The sequence below is a fragment of the Coturnix japonica genome, chromosome 1 (genome assembly GCF_054131305.1).
Source record: "Coturnix japonica strain WE chromosome 1, WE-NBRP24, whole genome shotgun sequence".
Taxonomy (NCBI): Eukaryota; Metazoa; Chordata; class Aves; order Galliformes; family Phasianidae; genus Coturnix; species Coturnix japonica.
The window spans coordinates 166503331-166530460 of NC_140663.1; the positions used below are offsets into that span (position 1 = coordinate 166503331).

The 27130-nt window shown below is 38.7% G+C and overlaps 1 protein-coding gene across 1 annotated transcript in view; it reads left to right on the forward strand.

The window, feature by feature from the left end:
• TRPC6 (transient receptor potential cation channel subfamily C member 6) overlaps positions 1–11407 on the forward strand; it is an 81689-nt gene extending 70282 nt beyond the window's left edge. Inside the window, exons 8-12 of the mRNA XM_015852255.3 lie at positions 140–335; positions 2194–2397; positions 5850–5933; positions 7937–8012; positions 8376–11407. Of these exons, the coding sequence (XP_015707741.2) occupies positions 140–335; positions 2194–2397; positions 5850–5933; positions 7937–8012; positions 8376–8524 (709 nt within the window). The 3' untranslated portion in view covers positions 8525–11407. The remainder of the gene's footprint in view (positions 1–139; positions 336–2193; positions 2398–5849; positions 5934–7936; positions 8013–8375) is intronic.
• The last annotated feature ends 15723 nt before the right edge of the window (positions 11408–27130 follow it).

The following is a 27130-nucleotide window of genomic DNA, read 5'->3' on the forward strand; positions in this document are numbered from 1 at the left end:
ATAATATTGTGGTGGAGGAGTTGTACATTATGGTAATAGAAAATGTCATAGTCTGTATAAAAAGAGTTGCTGGCAATTTGTATTGTACAAGGCTCTACAGTTCTTCAGTAATGTGCATGTGTTTAATTTTTCCTTTTAGTGTTGAAGAAAGTTTCAAGACATTGTTCTGGGCTATATTTGGACTTTCAGAAGTTAAATCAGTTGTTATCAATTATAAACACAAGTTCATTGAAAATATTGGCTACGTTCTTTATGGAGTCTATAATGTTACCATGGTCATTGTCTTACTGAACATGCTTATTGCCATGATCAATAGCTCCTTCCAGGAAATTGAGGTAAAAATTCCATTTGTTAATGAAATAGTTTTACATCTGATTGTCTACATCTCCTGGAAATGCTTTCTGGTTGTCATCTGATATTAGAAAAATAACACATCATAGGATTTTGGAATGTATCACTCAAAAATATTAATTGCAACATTTGTTTTTATTATAAAATACCTGGAAATTGCTCAGCTGCTTGTACTTGAAGAAGTAAGAACTAGGCTGGACCAAGGAACTGCTACTGAACTGTCTTAGGGTCCTAAAAAGGATATGCTGTATTGTATGACTTAGTAAATCTTCCCTACACCTTGTTTGTAGTTACTATTTGAGTAGTGAATAGTGTCCTCCTTGCTACAATAATGTTTTCATTCCTATGCCTTGACCTTGCTAGACTAAAACATACTGTTTCCTTCTTTACTTTAAACAACCATTTCTTTAGTCCTCTGAAGTGAACAAAACTTTTATCTGACAAAGTAAACAGCAGAGCTGCTGACAATTGTCATGAACCTTTGCTTGCCATGCACTACAAAGACTTAAATAATTATCATTGCTTTGAAAAAATAGAATCTAACCCATCCCAGCCTTTTACAGGTGATGCTTTGCCACAAAGCAGCATGCCCAGATTGGTAGATGCTGATCTGGTTCCAGGATCTGGGCTCTGGCTTGAGGTCACAGCCTAAGCAAGAGCAGCACACATTCTCCAGGGAGGTTCAGAATTTTCTGACTAAGAAGACCATAGAATAAACAATCAGGTTCAGAGCAATAAAACCCATACTGTTATCCATAAGCATCATAAATGAATAGAAAACAGCTTCTAAAACCAGATACAGCTATACTGAGTCATGTCCTTTCTTTCTTTTTTATACTGAGTCATTTCTTTCTGCAGAATGGACTTCTCTTGAACTTTTCTCTTGAGCTCTGCAGAGAAAGAGCTGGGTGTCCTGGTAGTCTAGATGTTGACCATGAGCCGGCAGTGTGCCCTCATGGCCAAGTGAATGGGCACAAACTGGAACAAGGGAAGTTCCATCTGAACTTGAAAAGCTTTGTTACTTTGAGGGAGCTCTGAGACAAGCTGACTCAATAAGCTATGGAGTTACCTTTGGTTGAGATATCTAAAACCAGCCTGGACACTTTCCTCTACAACCTGTGTAGGGGACCGGCCTTAGCATTCTGTGATTTACACAAAGGAGTAAAATAAGTGTTTTGACCATTACAAATGTTAAACATAAATTGTGGTGATGCTAGCTGATTTAATCAAATTTTTAAGCAAGTGGAAGGAATTCAGGAATAATCCCTAATTTTTATAAGCTCATACTTAAAGTAGCAAAAGTCTTAGTTAAAATTTTGATATTATTTCTTCTTCACAAAGAAAATAAAAGATTAAATGATAAGAAATCACAGCTCATTTTCTCGTTGAGCGTATTACATTTCTGTTAACATAGTAAATGACAAAGAAAAATCACAACAGATTCCCAAGAAAATGACTGCTCAGTCAAGCCCAGGAGTATGAAGTTGAATGTTGCCATGTTTTAGTTAGGCATTGTACTGTGTGTGAAGTTTTAATTCCTATTACTCTTACTCTTAGAGCACGTGCAAAAAGTTTTCATGATGCTGTAACACAGAATATTATCACTCATTCTGCATTAACCAGTTTCTAAATCAAAATTACTTTATTCTTCTGAAATTGCATTATTTTAGATGTATTTATAATAGTTCATTTATATGTGGTTTTCACATGGTAGAAACAAACCCTTGATCTGTTTGAAATTAAATTCAGCCAACTGCATTCAAACACACAACATTATCCAGAGCATCTTCAATACTAACAATGCTATTAATACATATTAATAGTAATGTTTCTGTTTTTCAGGATGATGCTGACGTAGAATGGAAATTTGCAAGGGCTAAACTTTGGTTTTCTTACTTTGAAGAAGGGAGGACTCTTCCAGTACCCTTCAACTTAGTACCAAGTCCAAAATCTTTGCTGTATCTCTTACTCAGACTCAAAAAATGGATCACTAAACCATTCATGTGCCAAAAGAAAAGCTTCCAGGAAGATGCAGAGATGAACAAGGTAATTTTATGGTATATGTACTGACTACTAATTTCAAAAGATAATAACAATTTTAAGTTTTCATTGTAAGTCTTGATCGGTTTTTTTTCTGATAAATTTCCTGATCAGTTCTGAGGTCAGACCAGGCTGCTTAGGACCTTGCCTAGTCCAGACTTGAAAACCTCCGTGGACAGAGACAGCACAACCTGTCTGGGCAGTCTTCCATCCCGGCAGAACCTCTCTTGTTTTAGGCTGAACAAGCCCAGCTTCTTTTACCTTTTCTTATAGGGAAAGTGATTTAGACTTCACATTTAGACTCAGTACTCCAGGTGAGGTCTCACCAGGGCAGAGCAGAGGGGCAGGATCACCTCTCTTGCCCTACTGGCCACGCTTCCTTCAATGCAGCCCTTCTCTTGCCCTACTGGCCACGCTTCCTTCAATGCAGCCCTGAATACAGTTGGCTCTCTGGGCTGTGAGGGCACGCTGTTGACTCTTGTCCAGCTTGCCATTCCCTGCTACACAAAGTCCTTTTTGGCAGGGCTGTGCTCCATCCTTTTGTCCCCCAGCATGTACTGACAGTGGAGGTGGCCATGAGCCAGGTAAAGTACATTGGACTTGGACTTGTTGAACTTCATGAGATTCACCTGAGCCCACTGCTAGAACTTGTAACAACCTTGTTAAAGTAAAGATAGATTATATCCCCAGCTCTTCCTTCATCTGCAAATCTAGTCATTTTATCACAGAGGGCCATCTGGAGTGTCAGGCAGATTTTAGCCTTCATAAATCCACACTTACAGTTCCCAGAAACCATATGCTCCTCCATGTATCCAGAAATGTTCTCTGAGAGGACTCAATCCATTATTTTCCAGTTACCAAAGTAAGACTGAGCAGCCTGTGGTTGCCAGGATCATGATTTTGGGTTGTTTTGAAGATGAGTTTGACACCTGTCTTTCTTTGGAGACCTCTTCCAGTCTCCATGACTTTTTTGTCATCTTTGCAAGGACTCCATCTGCTCTCAGCACCCATGGTTGCAGCCCATCAGATCCAACAAACATGCGTTGGCCAAGATCTCTCAACTTGCCCCGACTCAACTCTCATTCTCAGCCAGTTGCTGGAACTCCTCATCAAAACCCTTCACTAAGCATGGGTGCCCTGGTAGGTTAATGGTGAAGCCTGAAAGAGGGAAAGCACCAAGTCCCTCAGCTCTACTTGTCCACTGTCACTAACCACCATGCTCCACTGAGCCACAGACCCACATTTTCCCCTGTTCAGCCTTTTCCTGCTGTTTCAGCAGTAGAAGCTCTTCTCTTTGCCCTTACAGATGTCAGCTTCAGGTGAGTCTTGGCTTTCCTAATGCCTCCCTCATGCTTGGGCAGTGTTTTGAATTTCCCTTTGCATCCTGTATCTAAGCCTGCCCACCAAGAAAGCAGTTTGCTTTTATTCCAAAGCATTCTGATATTTGTTTTATGCAAGTGTTATAAAAAGCACTTGAGTTTATTCATAGCTGTATATAATAGGCTTGTTTAAAGAGTTTATAGCTGGTCTACTTTTCTTGCAGTGGTTTGGAATAAATTAATTGCATTAGGAGAATGTAGGATTTTAGGTAGAGCTGGAAGTTTAAAGACTAACATTGTTATAACACATTGTGGAAGAAAAGCTTTGTAAGGAACCAATGAGGCTTAATATGTAGAAAAGTGAGCATATGGCAACAGCCACTTATAAAAATAAATAAATAAATAAATAAATAAATAAATAAATAAATACTTTGTTATTTTGGCACAATCAAGTATGTCCTTTATGAAACTTTTTAAAGTGGGAGGATCACTGTTAAAATAGGCAGCAGACTGAGCAGAGGCCTGTTCAATGTCAGTAATTTTTGAGATAGTTATGCTATAGTTAGGCAGAATGGGAGCCAGTAAAGAAATTACATGTCTCTGTGGGTTCTTAGCCAGTCTGACAAGCACTTCTTTCATAACAGCTGAAGAGTAGAAGTGACAAGAAATTCGTTACAAGCCTAGAAGGAAGCATGGAGCAACACTCTGCCCCTGGCATGCCCCTGCCTCTGGCTAAGTTCATAATGGCTTATAAAGGCAAACACAGATGTGACAAACACTGCCACCAAAGGCAGCCTTGTTTTGAATTTCAGATGTCTTGTGTGCTGCAGGTCAATCTTTTAGCATCTCACAGATCTTACGGAGTATTCTGAATTTGATGGGATTCACAAAGATCACTGAGCCCAAATCTTGACTCCATGCAGCACCATCCAGAAGTCAACCCCAGAGCTCCATTCCATTCCCTCAGCTTTTGCTCAAGGTTTTACTGAGTCGGCATTTTCTAAACTTCTCATCAAGCTACTTAAAGAGAGTTGATTTCACCACTGCGTTGAATTTCAAACAGTACTTGAGACAGCTGACATGAGAAGCAAGTGTAAACATTAAGGGTTTTTTCCTAAGAGCAATGGCATGTATGCTGCGTTTCTTTCAAACAACTCCCACGGAGGAGACTTATTTTTGTTAGTTTGTATCATTGGTGTATTTAAATTGCCTTCGCTTTGCTCTTCAGTTACTCTTGTGCTAATGTTTAATTGCAAGTTCCTTAAAAACGCGTGTTAGTTCAGGCATTAATATGACAAGCTGAGTTCATTATAGCAGATGTTTTTAGGAGGGGAAAAAGCCATAGGGAGGATGCTTAACAAATCAGTGTAAAAATGAAGCTATGTGGAAATCTTGGCAGTTTCTGCCACCAAGTGGACGTTCAGCAGCATGCAGTCCATGCATAGTGTGTGAAGCACACAAATGTGCTTTTTGCAGGGGGAGCAAACTCTCCACTTTATTCTACTACATCACTTCCAGAAATTGTTCATTAGGAAACCAGGAGCTGAAGAAGCAGGGAGGTGTTCTTTTCTCTTTTATTCTTATAATAAAGCTGAGGCTCAGAAGAATATGTATCAGTTTTCAAACCCTGTAAAATAGTGCTTATACAGTGATGTGCACACACTAGCCAAAGTTTTTTGCTATAAATCACATCACTTAAATTGCAACATGTTAGATAAACTTATGTTTTCCAACATATATTGAAAGCATTTAAGGTATCTTTATTTAAGCATGAAAATGCTACATTAGCTTTTCATCCAACTTTATTTCAGTTTCCATCTGAATTCAACTTAGTATGTTAGATACAAACAATAATTATTGACTGTGTATCTGTCTGCCTATTGTACAATTGTTTTTGCCTTTTAAAATACACATAATCCAGAGAAAACCTCCCATTTTCTCCCTATCCTACAGCACAACCTGGAAGGGCTTGTTTCAGCCCCTGTGATGGAGTTATGCGTAGGTACGAAGACTGCCACAGTACTTTCATACTCCATAACTCAACAGTTAATGTTTTAATGTACGATATCTGTGTGGGGTAATTTAATTTAATATTGCACTCATATTTATTTTGTCTTATAAGTAGTGTTTCCATTTCAGCTTGGTCAAAGGAAGCAGTCAAGTATAAGAAGTTCTGATGAAATCCACTTAAACAGTTTTAACAATCCTCCAAGACAATATCAGGTAAAAAGAACTTTATTTTTACAGCCAGTCAAGAAGTTGTGTAACGAGCAGATCAGTGACATCATGAAGACAGTCTGAATCTATGCTAAACAACATGAATTGAGAACAAATCCATAGACTTCCTGTAGGTCAGAAATAAAATACAGTCATTTCAATACAATAAAATATAAGGGGTTTTGTTTATTTGATCGTTTGTTTTTGTCTTTGTTGTTTGCAAAATTGTTCGCAATATTTTACAGTATTTTACAGGGAAGATTAATTTAGATGTAAGGAGGAAGTTTTTCATACGGAGGGTGGTGACGCTCTGGAACATGTCACCCAAGGAGGCTGTGGATGCCCCATTCCTGGAGCCATTCAAGGCCAGGCTGGATGTGGCTCTGGGCAGCCTGGTCTGGTGGTTGGTGACCCTGCACATAGCAGGGGGTTGAAACCAGATGATCATTGTGGTCATTTTCAACCCAGGCCATTCTGTGATTCTATGATTCTGTGGTTCTATTATTCTAAAGAAATGCAAGAGATTCCTGATCTGTTTGCTGAAGCAGCTTAACTTATTGTGTCATGTTTCTAGATTCTAATACTTCAAGTACAGGTAATATCTTCCAGCCTTTATGCTTTCATTATTCTCTTTATTTTTTGTCTCCTGATGATCTTACTGTCTATCACTGCATCCTAATGATACCAGACATGAAAAGGTGAGAGTTTTTGGAATAGACTTGTACAGATGCTGCATAATAACAACAGTGGTGCAGAGCAAAGAAACCAAGTTTGTTTCTTCAATGAAAGAGTATTGAAAATAGTCTGAAGTAAAGTAATGATACCTTTTCTAACCATAAGCTGCTTTCTTTTTCTTTATTCCAAAAACTTCTCACCTTTTCATGACCTGTATCATTACCATGCAGGGATAGTAAGATTATAAATTTATCCCATAAACATGAGGGTGTGTGGCTTTGGATCTGAAAAATTTTCAGGTTATTGGAATAAACAGTAACACATCTGAACTTGCCAGCATGACTGTAATGATGATCTGGAGCCACTAAATAGGATGATTCACTTCTCAGCTGCCTCTGTTCAGATCCATTCCTATGGAGACAAATGCAAACTCAAGATCCTATATGTATTTTCTATCCTGCAGTGAAAAACAAAAAATATCGTGTTGCCACAGCTTAAACTATATGAAAATATTTAAAGCCAAGATAGATATGCAGAAGCAGTTAGCTTATTAGCCAAGTAATTTGAACTAATGGGAAAACAAGGGACAGAATTCAGTCATCCTAGAAAAGTAAAATTTACATCTAAATTTGCTGATATGGGTCACTGGTCTTATTAGTGGAGGGGGTGGTCATTTGCACTGTGTGATTCATTTGCAGTTTTAGCTGCCTGAGCTGAACTGTGCTCTCATATTTGCCTTTTCTCTCCTTAAAAGCAGTTAAAGGTGACTGCCACGGATATGTATATTTACATAATAAAATATCCGTGTTTGGTTAAATGAGTCATGGCTGAGGTGCTTAAATGACTCTTTTGTGTGTCCCATTTTCTGTGACATTCACATTTTAAAAAGATACTGGTTGTAATACTAAAAACAGGTTAAAATAAACATTGCAAAAGATTTTAGCAATTAGCCTGGTTATTTGGTTGCTATCATCTGGTAGCACTGAAGGCCAGATGTTTTCACCTATGTGGAGATCAAAGCTGCAACTGTATTAATGGTTCTTACAGACTTTAGTAGAGGTCTGATTTGAGCTTCACAAGTAATAACATTAGGAAGATAATAATTAGTTTTCTAACTTTCATGTGCATGCTTAAATAGAATAATAATGTTTAAATGTCTACTGTAGATGATACTGGAGAGCTGTACATCCCTACTTCCAATCTGACCAGTCCTATACTGTGAAAAGTCTGAAAGCAAGAAAAAATAGTCTATATATAGACTAAATAGCATAGATGTTGAAATTTCATAGCAATAAGCGAGTCAGAAATCTATTTTCTTACTTTCTTCTCTGCAGAAAATAATGAAGCGTCTGATTAAAAGATATGTACTGAAAGCTCAGATCGATAAGGAAAGTGATGAAGTCAATGAAGGTGAGTATGTTGATGAATTACATGTTTACCTCTAATCAGAGAACCAAAACAAACTACGCGGTTACATACGCCACTTGAAAAAATATTCCCCAAAGACTTAGTCCACTTTGCATGTTTAGAAGTGAAATATGAAATTAACTTTACATTGAAGTTAAGGAAGAGATGTGGCTTTCTGCTTCTCCTTTCCCATCAGAAAATATCACCAATCTGGCACTGTTTCATGAAGACTGATGCCAGATGGGAGGTATTAGTAATAGGTGAATGGTTGGGCTGGATGATCTTTTATGTCTTTTCCAACCTTGGTGATTCTATGATTCCATGATATGTTTTCTTAACAGTATGACCTTCTAATGTCTGTTATAGGTGAACTGAAGGAGATTAAACAGGACATTTCAAGTCTCCGGTATGAACTCCTTGAGGAAAAATCTCAAAATTCAGAAGATCTGGCAGAACTTATAAGGAAACTTGGGGAAAAACTGTCAATCAACTCTAAAGAAGAAAGCAAGAGATAACCAAACATTTAAGAAATGCAACAGAACATTGATCCACTCAAAGCCATATTTCTGTTTTTCTCAAGTCTAGCTCACATTTCTACTACGGATTCAGAAACCGCAGCATTCCAATTCTTTATTGCAGAAATCACAGTGGCAAATCCTGTGTCTATGGTAAAGATGAAATATGACTTGATATTTATTTATTCATTACCCGTTGAAGAGATAGTTTTAGATCATTTTAAAATTCAATTTACCTCTTCTAGAACGTGAGCGAAATCTTAATAAGCAAACAGGAAAGATTAAAAACATAAATCCAAACTTTTCCTACCTTAACTGGTTGCTTTAACAAATTTCATTTAATAGACATTCATGCATTTGTTTTAATGAATCAGAAGAGGGATATTCTCGTCATTTACATATTTATATCAGAATCTATGTAATTTTTCAAGCATTCCCAACTAGGAAAAAAAAAAAAAAAAAAAAAAAGCTAATTGCCTTTCTTAAATATGTGCAGGATATTAATTTATTTGAGTGCCTCATTGAAAGAGATAGGTAGCAGAATACTCAGAGGTCTTCCCTACTTATCTCTATCACTGCTGAGGCGTCCTGAAAGATGCCTGGGTTCCAATGGGAGTCGGTGCATGAAGAAGGAAATATTTTTCACCAAGCTTATTGAAGAGCTGTTTCTGAGGCCTGAGACAAATTCTTTTAAATCCAAAACAATGAATCCTTGAAGTTCCAGCTCCCAGGTTCTGCTTTTCTGTCTTGAAGTAAAACTCACAAACTGCAAAGAAATTTCAATAAGAGTTATTTAAATTGGGAAATAATAAAATATTAGGTGTGAACCCTCTGAATTCTGGGGACCTCGATTCCTCAAAGGTAACATTGTTTAAATTGTTGAATTTTGTTCAGATGTATCCACAGCAAAAGAAAACTTGTTGTTCCAAAAGGCCTGAAATCTCATGTTTGGATGTTTTCATCCCTTGTCCTTTTTTTGCTTTTTCTTTTATTTTTTTTTCCCTGTGAGAATGTCCTGTGCTGTGTTTCCTGGGACTTCATCAATGAAAAATCTTTTGCATCTCATCATCAGTATCCACCAGTGCTTCCACCTTGTTCACTGCAGTACTCCCTTTTCTCTAGCTGGAGGAGAGGTAGTGTAAGCTAAGTCTGATTGTCAGTTGTGTGACTAACCAGCTAATACCTACATGCAGAATAGTTGGCTGTTTTCTGTTTCTCCAAGTGGATGTGGGCTAAATGCCATCTCATTTTTCCCTCAATTAATACAGTAATTGGGTTTCTCTTTTCTAACAATCATCAATTCTGAGATTGTTATGAACATTTATTATGTTCCTCTTTAAGATTGTTTAAAGGAATTAAAAGGGCTGGGAAACATTTTAATGCAAACTTCAAGATGCATAACACACCTATAAAAACCTTGTATGCTTAGGAAACAAGGCTAGCAATGGCTTGACAGTAATTGCTTTTAAAGTAGCTTTGTGAATCTTATTTATTGTGGAATGTGTCAGAATCTTTCCACGTCTCTCTTTTAGACTGGAGGTATAAAAATGTTATTTTTAATGGTTGTAGATTCATTTCCATCTGAATTTATTGAGAGTCCTTTCTTAAAAAACTTTGGTCAGATTACTGTGTATTTTCAGGGGAAAAAAAAAAAAGACTGAATGAGAACTGGTTTTGCAGCCATGTAGAGATACAGGGAACTCTGAGGGGTTCTGTCCCACCTGGAGTGTGGTCAGATGTGCAGGTTGGTCTTCCCAGGCAGTATTAACCACGAATTTGGGGAACTTCTCAGCCTTATGCTCAGCCCATGAGGTTTGCCACTATTGGAGCATGTGGGACTCAGATACAATGAACTCAGGGTTTAGAAATTTTTAAGGTCTCTTCTTCTGAGGAAGGAGAAAGGAAACGAGTTTTTCAAAGGCACTAGAACAAGATGTATTACAAACACTGTGTGTGACTGGAAAACTATGAGCTACAGAATAGTCGATTTGATAACTTGCCTTTGATAATTAAAAAGCATTACCTCATAACCTGCTATGTTTTCTGCAGTAGTCCACAGGGAGTGCTGCAGACTCTGAGATGGCCGTGATGGTTGTACATCAGCAGAGATGCTCTGGTTTCTGTGTCAGCCACTTTGCAGAAACGAAGGCAGTAGGGGTGGTCTGTGGTTGGAAGTCAGCATGAAGCCATCTATCTTCACTGTCTTTTGGCACCTAGAAGGCTTCTGTCCATCTCCTTGAGTCAGGATTGGCTGCTGATTTTGGATTCCCACATGAATATCTGCAGCCTGGTTTTCTGAAGTAGCAAGCACTTTCTACGGCTCCAGTTAGTGACCACATTAGAGACCCCACTGCACAAAGATTTTCCACCTTTAAGTAATCTGTCTACCAGAATTCTAACTTGCAATTATAGTCAAAATTTGCTTTCACTATGTTTTTTTGTTCATTGTAATGTATAATTTGGACTCGCGGCCCAGTGCTGGATGATGGTAAAACCTTCGATCTCCATAAATGCAGTGTGAGGAAGTGGCACTTAAGGAAATGTGTAAATGTAATTTAAAATCCTGGCACTTTTAAAGTGAAGATTTTTCTTACAGAGACAAAATGGACACTGTGAATTTGTCTAAGCCCAAATTTTATCTTAAAACTATAGGATCATAATGTATATATTGTATTTCATGAAAAAAAAAACCAACAAAAACATATGGATTTTTTTAATTCAATGAATATATTTTATATGTAGTTATTACTCATGGAACAATTTGTTAAATATATTTGAAGAGGTCTAATGCCAAATGTAGTGTGACAAACATTGTAGTATTTAAAATGAGCACAATACCAAATATCTATTTCTGATCAAAAATTAAACATACCGGACTCAAAATACCTTTGTGTTGCATTGTATGATCACGTTGGCCCTTCACTGCCTCATGCAAATACTTCACATTGCTAGCAGTGCTACTACTACCACTACTACTAAAGTTTCTGGGAAGGGTCAAAGGACTTGTACTTCATCATTAGATGCAAAGTGAAATTAGCTTGCTCTGGTTAATTTTGACTGATGCTGGACATTTCTGAAGGACCCTGTATTAAGTAACAGGCAGTTTTCATCCTACATGGTTCTACTTCAGGTTTCTAATGAAAAGACTGACATAATTTTGCTGAGGAAGTGTTTCCAGACTTTTTTGGGTGAATTATTAGGATTACAACATAGTCGTGCTACCTACTTGAGTGCTCCTTTAAATCACGTTAATTTTTTGAGCTCATTAGTTCACATCTCCTGTGACAGCAGTTTTCACATCCAAAACAGACCTAATGTGAAAAAACATTGGCTTTTAATATTTTTTCCCATTAATGTATCTTAAATTTGAATTATAAAATGCAGTAAGTAGGATCCATCATCTCCTAGACATTCTCCTCTTTGTTAACATGAACATTACACTAAAAATATAGGAGGGCTTAAATTGTGAACAGAATAAAATAAATAGATACATACACACCATAAATTAATAATTCTAAGACAATTCCAAAATTAACACTGCTTTGTACTGGGTTTTCTCCAATTATTTGGTTGAAACCAAATCATGCCGAGCTTATTTGTCAAGGTGGAACACAGATACTACAGCATAAGAGTCTAATACAAGTTTTGTGTATACAGATTTTTCAGAAATGTGTCCTGAGTGAGAGATAAAGGATTCCGTGCATAGATTCAGATATTTCATGTTAAAATTTGCTGTATTTCATCCCATTTTAGAGCACTGGTAAGTCAAGCTAATGAATCCTGCTGGTTTTAGAAGGGGATGTATGGGGTCAGCTTATATTCTGTGCCAACCATGAAGACTTTGCTCATGATCTCATCTAGACTTTCTTTACATGCAGTGTTCAGTGGTGTGATTGTGCCTCGTTTGAAGATAGGAGAGTTTCCTAGATAAGTCATACATTGGAAACGGCCATTTCTCTCAAATTTCTGTAAAGAAGCCACTGCAGCTATTACCGATGTCTACAATGAAGTGTGAGATGTCCCAGCTTGCGGTACAATGCAGAGCTGTGAACCATCACAGATGATCATCTGCTTGAAATGCTTGAATTGGTGAAGCCAGCCATTGAGGGGGGCGGGATCTAACCTGCCAACAGAAGAATCCAACCCATCCCTCAAGGTTAATGTATTACTGTGGTTCTTTTATCTGAGGTAATATTATGGGGTCTTTTTTCTTCTTCAATAATGTAACTGTGAGTAGGCATAAATGAAAATACCCATTAACTGCATCTACCCAGGACATTACAAAAACTGCAACTTGGTTGCACTTGGTGACTAAATTCATGGTGGTGAACCAGAAACTTTACAGAAATGAGAAGTTAATTTCCTATACTTCATTACATTACGGTAAGCATCTATTTTCAATATTATCTCTTTAAGGTAAAGTTTGCAATACCCAGTTTGATCTTGGCAATGCTTTGGCTACAGCAGCTGTATCATATAATTTACTAAGAGCACGTTCTCAGTGTCCCAGAATGCAGTTTAGTCCAACGAACTCTTGCAATTCCCTGTCACGGGTTTTCCTCAAGCCTGAAATCTGTAGCAGAATGTTCTAATTAATACATTATGGACAACATAATGTGCAACTATACTCATTCACAGAACAGAATACTTCTTCCTGTTGCTGAAAACGACTCATTTTCATGTAAATATTTAATGCTTTTTAAAAATTCTTTTGAAAATTTCCAGTGTGAATGATGTTTCTTACTTCTATGCATTTGTGTTCCTCTTACATTTTAATTTGGTCTGCGGAAGATAGAGCTCATAAATCAGAAAGTTTCTCTTTGGAAAAATGAAAATGTACTTCTCAAGCCCATTCAGAAAGAGAAGTTAGGCGAGGCTGAGGAATGACTTTAAATTTCACACTCTTAGGAGGGAATCCCATAGAATGCAGTGCTCTTCCCTGGAGTGTATGGCCTTGAGTAGCTCAAAATATTGCAATTGTTCTATTTCTTTCATTATCACAATCAGGCACCTGTTTCTCTTTCTGGTTTTGTCACCATCCTTAATGTGACATTGCTGAGGTGATCACAAGAGGTCACTTCAAAGATCACTTCAAAGGTTCTTTCAGTGCTTTTATGTCCAGGCAGCTGTTGGAGAAGCAACTGATTTTGCTTTAACCTTTTCAAAATTCTGTGGTTCAACTCCTTGGCATTCATTCTTTGCTCCTTTAATGAATGGATCTCCAATCAAAATAATTGAAAAAGACCAGATGGCATTGTCTGCAAATACTGCTCAGGAGATAAATCATTATCAATGTGAACAGCAATAATTTTATACATTTATATGTATAAGCACTTCTATATCACTTTGGTATTTCATTATGCTTTATAAGCAACAAGGAGTATGTTCTGGTAGGTTTGTGCATTTTGTCAAGAAGGGCATAATTAAAACAACTTGTGCTATGGTGGGTTAATACCAATGGGCAGTTCAGAACCACCCCACTCGCACACCTCCCACCAAAACAACAGAGCAATCCACTGCAGTAAGGAAAAAAGAAACAACAACACAAACGATGTTTTATATATTGATGCCTTCACAAGAAAATGCATTGCTGTGGGGCTGCTCATGGGAGCTGCAGTTCTAACAGTACTCATTAAAGCACACACGGGGCCTGTCCCATCTGCAGCCTTGTTAGTCGTTGCCCACCCTCTCATGGTAAGCTGTGGCTCTGCAGATGGTCCAAAGCAAACCTGCTTCTGAACAGAGAAAAATAATGAACACAGTAAATTGTTTAAAATGCCGTGCATCATGAGTGAGTTTGTATGGTGAACAGAAAACTGGAACATATTGGGTTGTTATCAAATGGTGTCACAGTAAAAGATTCAAGAGTACTGTGGATGGCTGTGCTGAACAAAGCACATCTGACCTCCCCTGAGGTGGAAGTTTTATTTTCCAATTGAAAATACTTGTTCCAGGAACGAGCTGCTCAAATTCATCAGCATCACTTAACAGTGTGATGAGCTTCTTCCCTCTGGAGTGGATTGTATGTATTACTTGTGCTTTAGCTTAGGAAGCCATGATTCATGACGCTGACACATCCCTTCAGCAGAGACTTCTAGAGCCTTTTCGGTTCCTCCTCTAGTCTCTGAAAGGAAAGAAAAAATTCCAGGGCACAATTTTATATGTCTAAAATACGCCATCCAAACACTCTTTCAAAATAGCTCTTTCTACTGCTCAGGTAAGTCCCATCCTCTGCCACACACCTTTAGTTGTGAACATCTGTGTGGTGAGTACAGACCTTCGGCACCTTCTGCTTCATGGGCTTGGCACAGAGTGCTGTTGCCTGAAGGATGCTTCAGAGGTAAGTCTTGGTTTAGGACAGGGACTGGGCACATGAGTGTCCTCAGCAGCTCCTTAGAAGTAAACATGTCTCCAAAGATTGAGAATTATTTTTGGCAAACACTTTTGTTATCACGCTCACTCAGAATTCAAATACATGAGTTTCCTTTTACACAGAGAACACTACTCATGCCAGAAGGCTGCAGTCAGCCTCTGAAAGAATCTCTAGAGCAAATAATCTCAGACTTTATTACAGAAAAGATTTGAATATTGGAAGCAGTCTTGGTCAATGCAAGGCTGACATGTACATGTGTCTCCAAAAAGATGTTTCTGCTGCGCATACCCCTTCTGTTATTCTAGTAATTCATTTAAATAATATATTCTTAAGCATACTCATTTACTTTCAGGTTTATTTACTTACATACTTGATTCATGCAGGAATTTAACTCCAACAGAAACAAACATATTTCAGGTCAACATTTTCAATGTCTGTAAATTTTACAGTACTGGCATAGCATAGCATCTACTAGCCAATAGTTTGTCATATGGAGATTTTCCCATGCACAGCACACAACTGCAGTTAGGTAAAGCCCACCACATACCTGCAGATCACAGAATGCATGCCAGAGAACACAGATGGTAGTAAAGGATACATCTTATTTAATGGCTGTAGCTAAGACAGCCCAGACTTTCTGGCATGTAAATGATGTTTGAATTCATCAGGGTACGCTGTAGCAGAGCTGCTACTCCAGACTTTACAGTCTGAGTCAAATTCATCCATCTCGGTGGCAATGGAATTATACAGAGAGTGAATCTGCCTTCCTGTGTACTCTGATAGCATAAATTAAGCATTATAGTGAGTCTGACGATTACCTTTATATATGCTGTTCCATGCCATACCTGCCTACAGCTGTTTGTCCAAAGTAAATTAAGTCAGAGCAAAGGTGAAAACCACCTTGAGAAGATAAGCTTCAAATAAAATCTCAGGTATTTCTCAATTCAGGTGGCTTTGTGGGTAAGAGAGAATGAGAACAATTGGAATCAGGGCTGAGTTATGACAGAGTCTCTGTGGAACCATGGCTAGGTTTTCGGAGTCCAGCAAGGACAATTCTAGCATATCTAATGTCTTAGTTTATGAACTATTGTAAATTCCTTTGGCAGTAAGTGTGCGTGGATGGCAGACACAGAAGCTGTTGACAGCTGCCTGTTGATTTAGCTGAGTCACAACAACACGACAGCATTTTTTTCCCTAGTACTGTCCAAAATAAATATAATTGCTGTCTGGATCAAAGACAGGATTTGATGTAACCTGGGATCCTATCACATTTGCTCCAATTTACAATAATTATAGTCTATTGTTAGACTCCTGAACATTCCCTATGTAAGTTCCATTGAAACCTGCAATTTGCCATGTTCATCCCCATAAATGTCTTAATTATATATATATAATTACATAAAATATCATTCTTTTTCCAATAAAGCAAGTATCCTGGCAATTTTACTTCCCATCTGTATTTCTATGTCCCTTCATCTACTCTTTTGCTCAGTAACAATAAGCTCAAAAACAATAATTTCCCACAACAGTGCCATGCCCCTGCCAACATAAACTCATTATACCATGGCCAGGGGCCTGAATTAACAAGTCCAGATAGGAAATACATGTATTGTCTCATTAACAATTATGGTATAACCTGCTTATCCTCATGCAGTACGTTTGTCAAGGTTGTGGCTAATTGCATTAAATGCATCAGCTTTCCAGAAATCTCCATATAAAAAAGGATAATTTAAACAGAAGACTTGTCTGAGCAAACTAAATTCTGAAAACCAGATCGACTGTCCTCATTCTTATTTCTTTTTGATTATTGTGAAAAAGGAAATAGAGATTACAATCAGGCCCTAGAAAAATAGGGATACATTACCCTTGGCATTACGAGAGGTTGTAAGCAGCTCTAACACAAATAAATCCCCTCAGCAGGGTGCATCCCTACAAAAAGCAAACTTCATAGCCTTGTTCAGATTTTTCTTGCATTCTCAGGCTGCAGCAGCAGTGACTGCAATGGGTGACCTGGTTGAGCATCACTCTAAATCAAGTTGATCAGCCTTGGATAGCATGGGGTCTCTGTGTTCCTACATTTGTGAGCTCTGTTTCCCTAGAAGCATGTGTGCAACCCGCCAGCCAAGAAGGGACACAAGCTTAATTCAAACCAAAGCCTGGCTTTCTCTTAAATTGTTTGGATGAAGGTGTTAAGGAAAAGCCAGCACAGAGGCAGAGCCCACTACAAGCTGTAGTGTTATTTAGATCTGATGCAGGAATTCACTGTTTGAGGTCACTGTTGTAATGCTCATAGTGCCTTCAGCTGACTTCACATGACTCACATAGGGCTGATAAATCAGCCTAAAATCCTCCAAATCAGGTACAACTGGTCCCAACTGTCATACAGGCATGAGAACTACTTCAGGACAGCAACGTCAGCACAAGTGCTTTATGTGATAGAAGCCTAATTATGCTATATTTCTCTCAGGCATTCAGCAGCTGATGGATCAAACCCTGAGAAACCACAAAATCCACATCGCACTGTTCATATCCATCTGCTGTTGTAGTGGGTGACTTAAACGCAAAGCAAAGCGTGGTACCTTTGGGGCTGCTTCAGACTGCTCAGTAATGCAGCAAAACTTATCTGCAGATCACTGTTACAAAGGAAACAAAAAACCCCGTCTCAATGGAGCAAAGCTCTGAAGACAAAAAGTGAGAAGGATGACAGGGAACAAAAGCATGCAAGGAGATGAGCCGCCACGCCGGGGCAGTGCGGCCCTGCTCTTGGCTGGCAGCAACGCGCCCAGCCCTACCCAACGCCTACAGCAGAGCTCAGGCAGCCTTCCTCTGTCACACACATCTGCATAAGTGTTATGCATATAAAAGATACACACATCACATACACTCATACATACATATATATATATATATTATATATATTATATGTATATATTCTACATATAAAGACACCAATTTTTATTTTATTTTATTTTATTTTATTTTTGGCACTTTGAGCATTCAAATGCAACGTTTTCTATAAAGCAGATAGTCAAGAAAGTCTCTAACTTCACTGAAACTGCTCAAAAGCACCAATAAATGCTTAAGGAAAACATTTCAGACTCAGTGATCCTGTAGTTATTATACAGCTCAGTCCCATATTGAGAACAAGGAGCAATGGACACAGTGAGCTGCAAGAAGCTCAGATTAGATGCTGGAAATGTGCTTTCCCACTGTCTGTCCTCACACACTGACACAGGCTGCTCACAGAGTTCTTATTTTTGGAGGTTTTCAAGAAGGGACCAAACAAAAGCCTTGAGCCATCTTTGCAGGGTTGGAACTGCACTGACCAGGACATCTACTGAGCTTCCTTCAAAACTAAAATCCACTCTGATGCTGACTCTATTATGGATACTTTTATGCACACTGAAAAGACTATGATAACTGGAACTATCATTTCTACTTATCTATGACAACTATTAGTAATATCTAACCAGCAGTATTTGCACATTTGTCTTAATTCCTAACTTAGCCTCTCATTTGAACTCCAATAATTGGAAGGGTGAAAGAGATCTCAACACTGCACTTTTCCCTTGGTGAGTTTGAGAAATACATTAAAGATTATGTACAAAATCCAGACCTATGATTAATCCCTTCCCTCTCATCTGAGCACAGCAATTTTTCAGTATTTATTTTGTTTTCCCAGCCAAGGAAAATAAACAAGGAAGGAGCAGCCAAGCAAAAGCCCCAAGCAGATAAACCAACACAGGCAAACAAATGTGACCAACCTCTACTTGGGACAGCCGAGGAATGCAGAATGTAACCATTTGATCTAGCAGAATGTTATTCCAACCTGATGCAAAAGTGTTTAAACATTGCCTAGAAATTTGTCTAACAATTCTTTAAAGATAAATTGTATCAATTCTTTACAGTGTCATCAAAATGAAACTCTATATAGGAAGTAATCCCTTGAATAACATCTAGTATGTATATTTAATAATTACTCTAAATTCATAAGATACATCTGCTGTCATTCATAAGGATAACCCAACCAAGAATTGCGTTGTGCTCAGCCTACCTCAGCAATTTTCATCTCATCATATTTCTTTTCCTATTCCTTTGTCTCCTTTCTTACCTTGCACCATTTCATTTACCCCCAATAAATACTTGTTCAGCAAAGTTTGGTGTGGATTTTGGAAGAGCTGGGTGGAGGCAGTGGACTGAATTGCTCATTTGTGTGGCAGGAACCATGAGATGGGAGCAGAGAACTTGATCTTGATTTAGAGCAGGAAGTCAAATGAATTGGACTTATTATGCTTTGATTGCCATGGGCCAGCTTCAATGGGTTACGAGTATGAAATATGCCTTGATTCCTTCTTTCCTTTGTTCCTGGAGCTTCTCTAGGTTTATTCAGATTTTGTAACAAGAAGAGATGCCTCTGTGCTCTCAATTTTCATCCACTATTTCTTCATCAGTGCAAATGTTTCCTGGTTCCAGCAGCTAATCAGTGTTGCTGCTCTGCAAAGGTCTTCTGCTATATTTTTCTCACACAAAAAGGACGGAATCAGAGGTTTCTGGTGGATTCTTTTGCATGTATGTCCTTTATGGGTACACAAGAGCTTTTAAAATGTTGAGTGTGAGTGGGGAACTGGACCCAGCAGCCCTGGCACCCACACCCAGGCCAAGGCTCCAGCTCCATACCTGCTCAATGACTCTTTGCTGCCTTGGTTATAATCATGAAATCTCCTTTAAATATTCGTTGTACTTGTGACTTACATTCATCAATCTCTGGTCTGGTTTCTTCCTGTAGGGCTGGCATGACTGCCATCCTGGTAGGGCCACCAGGGCTGAATGACTTCAGCTAATGAGTTTTATTTGGCAGAAAAGTGATTAGGTTACACAGTCTTGTATCTGTTTTCTTCCTTCCCTTGCTCTTGAGACTTGAGAGTCTAAGAAGAAATGCAAGTAAATTGACTGCAAGTTTTCTATGCCTCTTAGAAGCTAAGCTGAAAATGAGAGTTACTTGGGGGGAAAAGCCATCATGATTTATTGCTGTATTGCATTTTAACCCTTTCCTTCATAAGTAATTTCCACCAAACCCAATGCTAGAATCTTTACACACTGCAGTCTGAAAAAGAACAGGAACTTTTTATGGTTTTAGTGATAATTCTTGAAAGCTCCTCACAGGTGCCTTCTAAGCCTACACCAGACTGAACAATGAACGAAGGGCTCACTGTTGTATTATCTGCACAACACTGGTGTTCAGTAGGAAAGAGCAAGATCCCATCACCTGCTATAAAGATAAGGGCTATGCTGTCCTTTTAACCCAGAGACGGGGCTGCTTTGTGTGTATTTGGCGCTAGTGTTTTGTGGTGAGCAAAATAAGGAACTGTGGAAGGCTTTCATTGTGGGGACAGAAAATATATCTTTCTACTTTTAAACAAAATAGTAAGCTCTATCCTGTACCCAAGGTACAATGTGACCATCAGCCTCCACTGTCATTACTGCTTGTGTCCTTCCGTCCTCCAGGCCCCATGTGAGTCATGAACTGATCGACCTCTGCTTCCTGAGCACTTTAGCCCACACACAGCCTGCCCCTTCTGGCAAACTCCAAGCCACTGTGGATAAGATCTTGCCCCATTCAAGAAGAAGAAATGGGTTGATATTGACAAGGGGAATGGTTTTAAACAGAAGGAAGGAAGATTTAGATTAGATATCAGAGATAAATTTTCACTGAGAGAGGAGTGAAGCCCTGGCACAGCTGCCCAGAGAGCTGTGGTGCTCCATCCCTGGAGGTGCTCAAGGCCAGGTTGGATGGGTCCTGGGCTGCCTGAGCTGGTGGAGGGGGGCAACCAGCCCACTGTAGAGACTTGAACACGCAGGGCTTGAGGTCCCATCCAACTCAAGCCATTCTATGATTCTCTAATTGTACAGTTCGAGGATTCTATGAAATAAACTATTTTATTCAGTTATTATCACTGGCTATATGGTGATTTACTGAACTTCTATACAAACGTCCTGGAGTCTGACCTCAGAGAGAAAGCATCCAAATGACAAGGGAGAGGTTGGAGTGGCAGTGCTCCAGAAGTATTCGGTGTGGTTTTAGTTTGAAAATGGATAAGGTAGACTGAAATGGAAAGCTAAAGTATTCTTCTTTCTTCTTTTTTACTTTTCTTTTTTTGATGAGAAGAAAGGATTTTTTTCTCCTCCTGACCAATATCATCTCGTATTGCTTCTGTACATGGAATGACAGAAATGTTACTTTCTTATAAGGAAGTTTATAACCACACTGGATCAAATTCCACATTGGAAAAAAAATCACTTTTTTGCAAACCTCCAGTCTTAGTCTTCTCAGTCTCCTTTTGTTTATAAATTTTGAAAAGTGCATATTCAATAGATGTGTGTATAACTTATGTATATTCTCTGTATATATACATCTATAAAATACAATATATTTATGTACATATGCATCACTATCTGCATTAAAACAATACATGAAGTACATGCAAATTCACATGAACAGATGTATTTCCACTCATGCACATCCAAACACCCGCTTTTAATTTAACTGAATGTCAACAACGCTTACAATATTAGGGCGCAGCAGCCTGATTAAAAGCACAGGATTTGCCTCAGTGACTGTCAGTCCAAACTAGAAGAATTTTCATGTCTTGGTCAATCTGGACCCAGAAAAGAATGCATTTTCCATTTTCAGTATGAACTAAAGGAACTATGAGTTCACTCTCCTCTGAGTAAAGGGTTTGGAAAAAAAATGATCTTTTAGACCTGAAATGTCACCAAGACATTTGGCTCACAGGATTCTGGCACTCATAAGCCTCAGCTGCCACAGCTTCACTGTCTTCATCCACAGTCACGGACTGCTAATACAGATTAAAGCTCAGAAGCCTGAATTCCAACAATTGTTTTTTTCCTTTCAAATCCATCTCTATAAATCACAAACCCAGAGTCAAATTAAAGATAATACCTCCCTCAAAAGACTTTTTTTGTTCCTCATGATGTAGATGGTATTAAAAGTGGCTAAAACCCACAGGATATAAAATGGTCATCCAAAAACAACCTGCCATTAACTTTATGAAAACACAGCTTCTGTATTTTGGGCACTAAATAGGTTACATCTTGAGCACATTCTAAAATAACTTAGATATACTGCAATCCAAATACTCGAGGGGAGTATTTCATCCAATCTGAAGCACAAACCACATCATTTCTTAAAAAGCCTTCTCCATCGAGCTCACAGTGAAGTCAGTGGCATCGCTTTGCCATGCCTAAAGAAATTTTGTCTGTGACCCCTGAAGTTATGTGCCTTATGTGCCTAAGGCAAAAACCAGTACTCTTCCAGTACGAGATGGAAATGTGCTTATTGATTGAACTGCCAACAGTTGCTTTTATGGAAATGGCTTCCAAACTGTTTTCAAAAAGTCCATCTACTATCCTGAAAACACTGTCAGGGTTTCACATGGACTAAGGATTTTGTATATCTGTGCCTGTTCCTCATTGGTGCCAGAGAAACAAGAGCAGTTTGCTTTCCATTCCCCTCCTATCTCTTTGCCCCATAAACACTTGAGTGAAGGTTTTGCATTTCCCTATGTCTGTCTGGAATCTTCACCAGATCTTTCTTCCCTCTTGATGAATAAAAGCATTACATTAGTGTGAAATCCATAAGCTCCAGCAGAGCTCGTGGGAACGTGATGATAAAAATCACTGAAATCTACTAAAAATCCACTTCCTCAGGGTCAGGCTCTTGCCATTTGCTACATACTATATTTCCGGTCAGCTTTGCCTTAATATAGTGCTTTCTGGCAGGAAATGTCTAACAACTATATTAAAACATTGTCTCTATTGATGGCCAACAAAAGCAGCCTGGGAGTTGGACTGCTCTTTTAGAAACCCACAAACAAAATGTTGCGAAGTGAAGCTCAGAAGCCCGCCCCTCATCCCGCCATGGGATCAGCTTTGTGGGAGCCTTTCCCTTGATGTGTTTTTACACACCCAGGTGCAGGTGACTCTACAGCAGTCACAGCCCACACTCTGCACTTGCTGCAGGCAGATGTTTTTTTCTCCTTCTTTCATGACCTGAAGTTTCCTTACTTCCTTTGAGGCCTTCCCGCCCCAGCCCAGTGAGTTAGGGCAGATTGTTCTTTTCCTCTTCCACAGCCTCCTGTGAATTTGAGGACTATTGTCACTTCAGTCATTTCCTTCAGACTAAACACCGATTCTTTGAATTCTTTTCCTTAAAAATCATGTTTTCTAGACTTCTCTAAAATCTTTTGATTTTGGTTTTGTTTTTTTTTTTAATGTCCTGCACTAAAAGTGACTGTCCAGCTGAGACCCTGCCAACACAGAACAGAACTGCAGTGCCTTTCCCTTACAAGCTGACCTTCAGCTTACACTGCTCCTTTTCTCTAGGGCATGTCACAGCTGACTTTCATTTAATCCCTGCTCTAACATAACCCCGGAGATGATACATTACTTCTGCAAAACTCCTGCATAGCCTGTTGCTTCCCAGCACAAAACTGCAGTTAATACAGATTTCTGCTAATACTTTCATTGAAGCCTATTTTAATGGGAGTATTATTTCCATATCATTTCTTTTTTTTGCCAACAAATTTTCTGCATTTGCTCAGCCTCCAAACATATTTTCAGCCCTAGGAAGGGTCTCTTTCCATTGAAAGCTCTGCTTCTTGCAGTGTTTATGTCTAAAGACCTTCCTGACTGCAGGAAAAGCTCTTCCTTGCTGTAATGCTGGTGACTTCAGCCAAGGCCTGCTGTTCCTCATGCTGCTGGACTCAAAGCTTGCTGTCCATAAATCAGGTTTTGTGAGAGACCTTGTGGCCCTCCTGCCCAAGGAACACTTCTCTCCCCATACAAGGCTGGGGCTGCTTCAGGGGACAGGCCATTAGCAGCTCTTATTCCAGCACACGACGTGGGCAAAATATTTGGTACAAATTTAAGGCACAGCAGCAGCTCATAGGAATGTATGTGATGATTTTGCATGGTTTCGAATGCTCACACTGGTCCTTGAGGTTTTCACGGCTTCTTACTTGCTTTACTAAGGACTTTTTCCTGCCCTTTGCTCTGTAATGGAGATGCACCCTGGGTCCTGGGAAGACATCTCAAACTGGTTTACAACCCCCTGATATCACTGGCATGCATTAATTTATTGCAGAGCAGAACCACTAAAATTAAAGGCATTTTCATGGGACTAATTCCACCTGGACAGGAGCAAGAATGTCTAACTTTTCTGAATAGGTAAATAAACATCACTGAAATAGGTTTTACTCCATCCTTCCTGTATGTTTAAACTGAAATTATTTAGGTATCACTTGTAATAACAACATACAAAGATAAAACACCAGAAGACAAGATTTCATTTTTTCCAGATTCTGTTAGAATGGACGTCATTATTTTCTGTTTCACATGGAATGCCTCCTGATCACTGCACTGCTACAGGGCTGCATCAAGGATTTTGAATACTTTCAAATCTGCTTTTTACAAAGTGGCTTGAGTACATGTTTCCAGAAGCACAAATGATGTGGCAAGTTCATAACATTTATCATCACTCGCCAATTGAGTCTTTCTCATTTGTCAAACTATCTCGTTCCATCCTCATAACTCAGAGGAATTTGCTCATCCACAGGTCTATCTCTGAGAGAGCCATTAGTCCATCATGTTCTTTGTTTCTCTGTGCACTCCATTCAACTTGACTTGATAGGAACTAGCACAGGGTACTTGTCTCACTTGCATCAATACTTTCTTATTGTGTTGCCCTTCTGTGCGTCATGAGCGGAGTCTAGAATTCCTATAAGTTGCTACAGCTCTGGCATGTTAACATCTTTCCAGATCCAAATCATTTACTTGCAAAATGGACTATGCAAATATTGTTACAGAAAATGAAAAAGCAAATTAAGTCATTAGGTCACTCAAGGAGAGCTAAATATATCATAACAATATTTTTGCTAAGGAAAAGTCTTTTCAGCAAATCTGATGCTCACTCACCTATGACCTTAACTAGAGGATTCCTAATTTAGCAGCAGACAGTGATCTATGTAACAATCACCTTGTCTTTCTCTGGACATCCTGCATTATTTTCTTTGCTCTGATATTTATTATCATTCTGATTATGCAATCAACTGTTTCTGTCATACACCCTCATTTTTCCTCTTCTGACATCCCTCTTTCTGGAGAAGAGGAAGTTCAGGGGAGACATTATTCTCTATACAAGTACCTGAAAGGAGGTTGTGCCCAGGTAGGTATCAGCTTTTTTTCTATGTAACTAGCAACAGAATTAGAGAGAATGGCCTCAAGTTGCACCAGAGGAGGTTCAGGTTGGATTTTAGGAAAAGCCTGGCACAGGCTGCCTGGAGAAAGGGTGGAGTCACCAACCCTGGAGGTGTTCAAGAAATGTCTAGATGTTGTGCTAAGAGACATGGTTTAGTGGGGAAATATTGGTGATAGGTGGATGGCTGGGCTGGATGATCTTAGAGGTCTTTTCCAACCATGGTTATTCTATGATTCTATGATTCTGTATTTGGGAGAGGGCAGGGAGGGAAAAAAAATAAACACACCAAAAATGATTTTCAAAGGCAGTTGTTCCTCTAACTGAAAGCAAGCATGTAGAGCAATAAGCACATCATTGCCTGTTTGAAATGTTCCATAAAGATTTTCAGATGCAATTTTTCAGGTGCTGATTTACTTGTGGGAAACATTTTCTCCCCACGAATGCCCCCACAATGTGATGGTTCATCTCAGAATTCTCCTGTGAGCTCATCTCATTTTCACCCCTGTGGGGTTAAATGTATATATAGTTGGATTATATATAATTGGGTATGCTACTGTTAATGTAAAAACAGATCCTACACAGGATAGAAGCACACTACATTTAGTACCAAACCTGTGACTGATGAGGAAAATTTCCCATACAGTCCTTGCCTTACCTGCCTCTTGTTGGGTATTTTATATTAAGATTCCAACTTGTTTGTCTGTGGTGTCTTCCTGGCAGTCACACCATTTCATCTGTAGTCTTTGGTAACAAAAGTAGCTTTCCAAAGGCAAGATTCTTATCATAGGGTACATTTCACATCGGAGAATATTTCAATGCAGAACAACCATAATTAACTTCTATGCCTAAATTAGACCTGGCTTGTATTGTTGGGAATAAAAGCTGGGGACCTGTGTATATTCCTTCCTGTCTGATGAGTTCTTTCCTTTCTCATAAGGGGAGTATGCTCTCTTTGATTCAGAAACAGCATGATACCACTTCTCATTGCCCTACAGTGGGTGAACAGAACCATGGCAATAAGAGTTGTTGAGAATTGCTATTGAAATGTTAATTTGTGATATAATGTCCCTTCTAGACCTGAACAGCAGAAGTGGATGAAGCAGGATGCATGGAATGAAAATGCAGTATTTATTTTAGCTGCTGTTTCTGACCCATTTATAAGGTCATTGCCACATAACCAAGATAACCCAAATAAGTTATGCAAGTTCTTTTTAAATAGATTTTTCCTAAAGAAATAATTTGTATCAAACTCTAAGATGGAGCATTTTAAAGTGGCAAATCTGGATAGCTTTCTGATTAGAAACTTCAGGTATTATTAAGTTTTAAAATGGATAAGTGGACCATAGAACCTGTACACTTTTCTGACAGCAACTTTAGAAGACTTTTTTCTACATCTTGAAATTATTTTACATGTTCTTTTCCTAAAGAACTCACTCTCAATCCACGCTCACCTCCCAATTTCATATTTTTGCTAGTCCCATCAAAAATGCATCTCAGTAAAAGGACTGTTATAAAGCCTGTAGTATTGCAAAGGGGACGTTCCTTTCAGTAGGCACAGAAATAGCATACGCACTGTGAAATTTTATGAAGGAATGAAAATCCAGCTGGTGCTTCCATACACCCAGTTTATCATTTTCTGTTTGCTGGTTTTCTCCTCCATTCTTTGGACACTATTCCAGAATTAAATATCCTTTTCTGGAGTTGTTCTCCTAAGCCTAAGTTTGGATATGCTGTGCAGTTACATCTCTTGGATTTAAGGCTATTCACATGATACGTTCTTGGCATCAACAAAAACTACTTGGCTGCATAGAAAAAAGATCATGAGCAGCTTCATTAGGTTTTTTTTTTTTTTTTTTTTTCTGTTATGCAATGATCAACTAAAAAAAATAACTTTTTAAAGTTAATTTTAACTCAATAATATCATCTTTAATAGCACTTTATTTCATGATTATGGCAA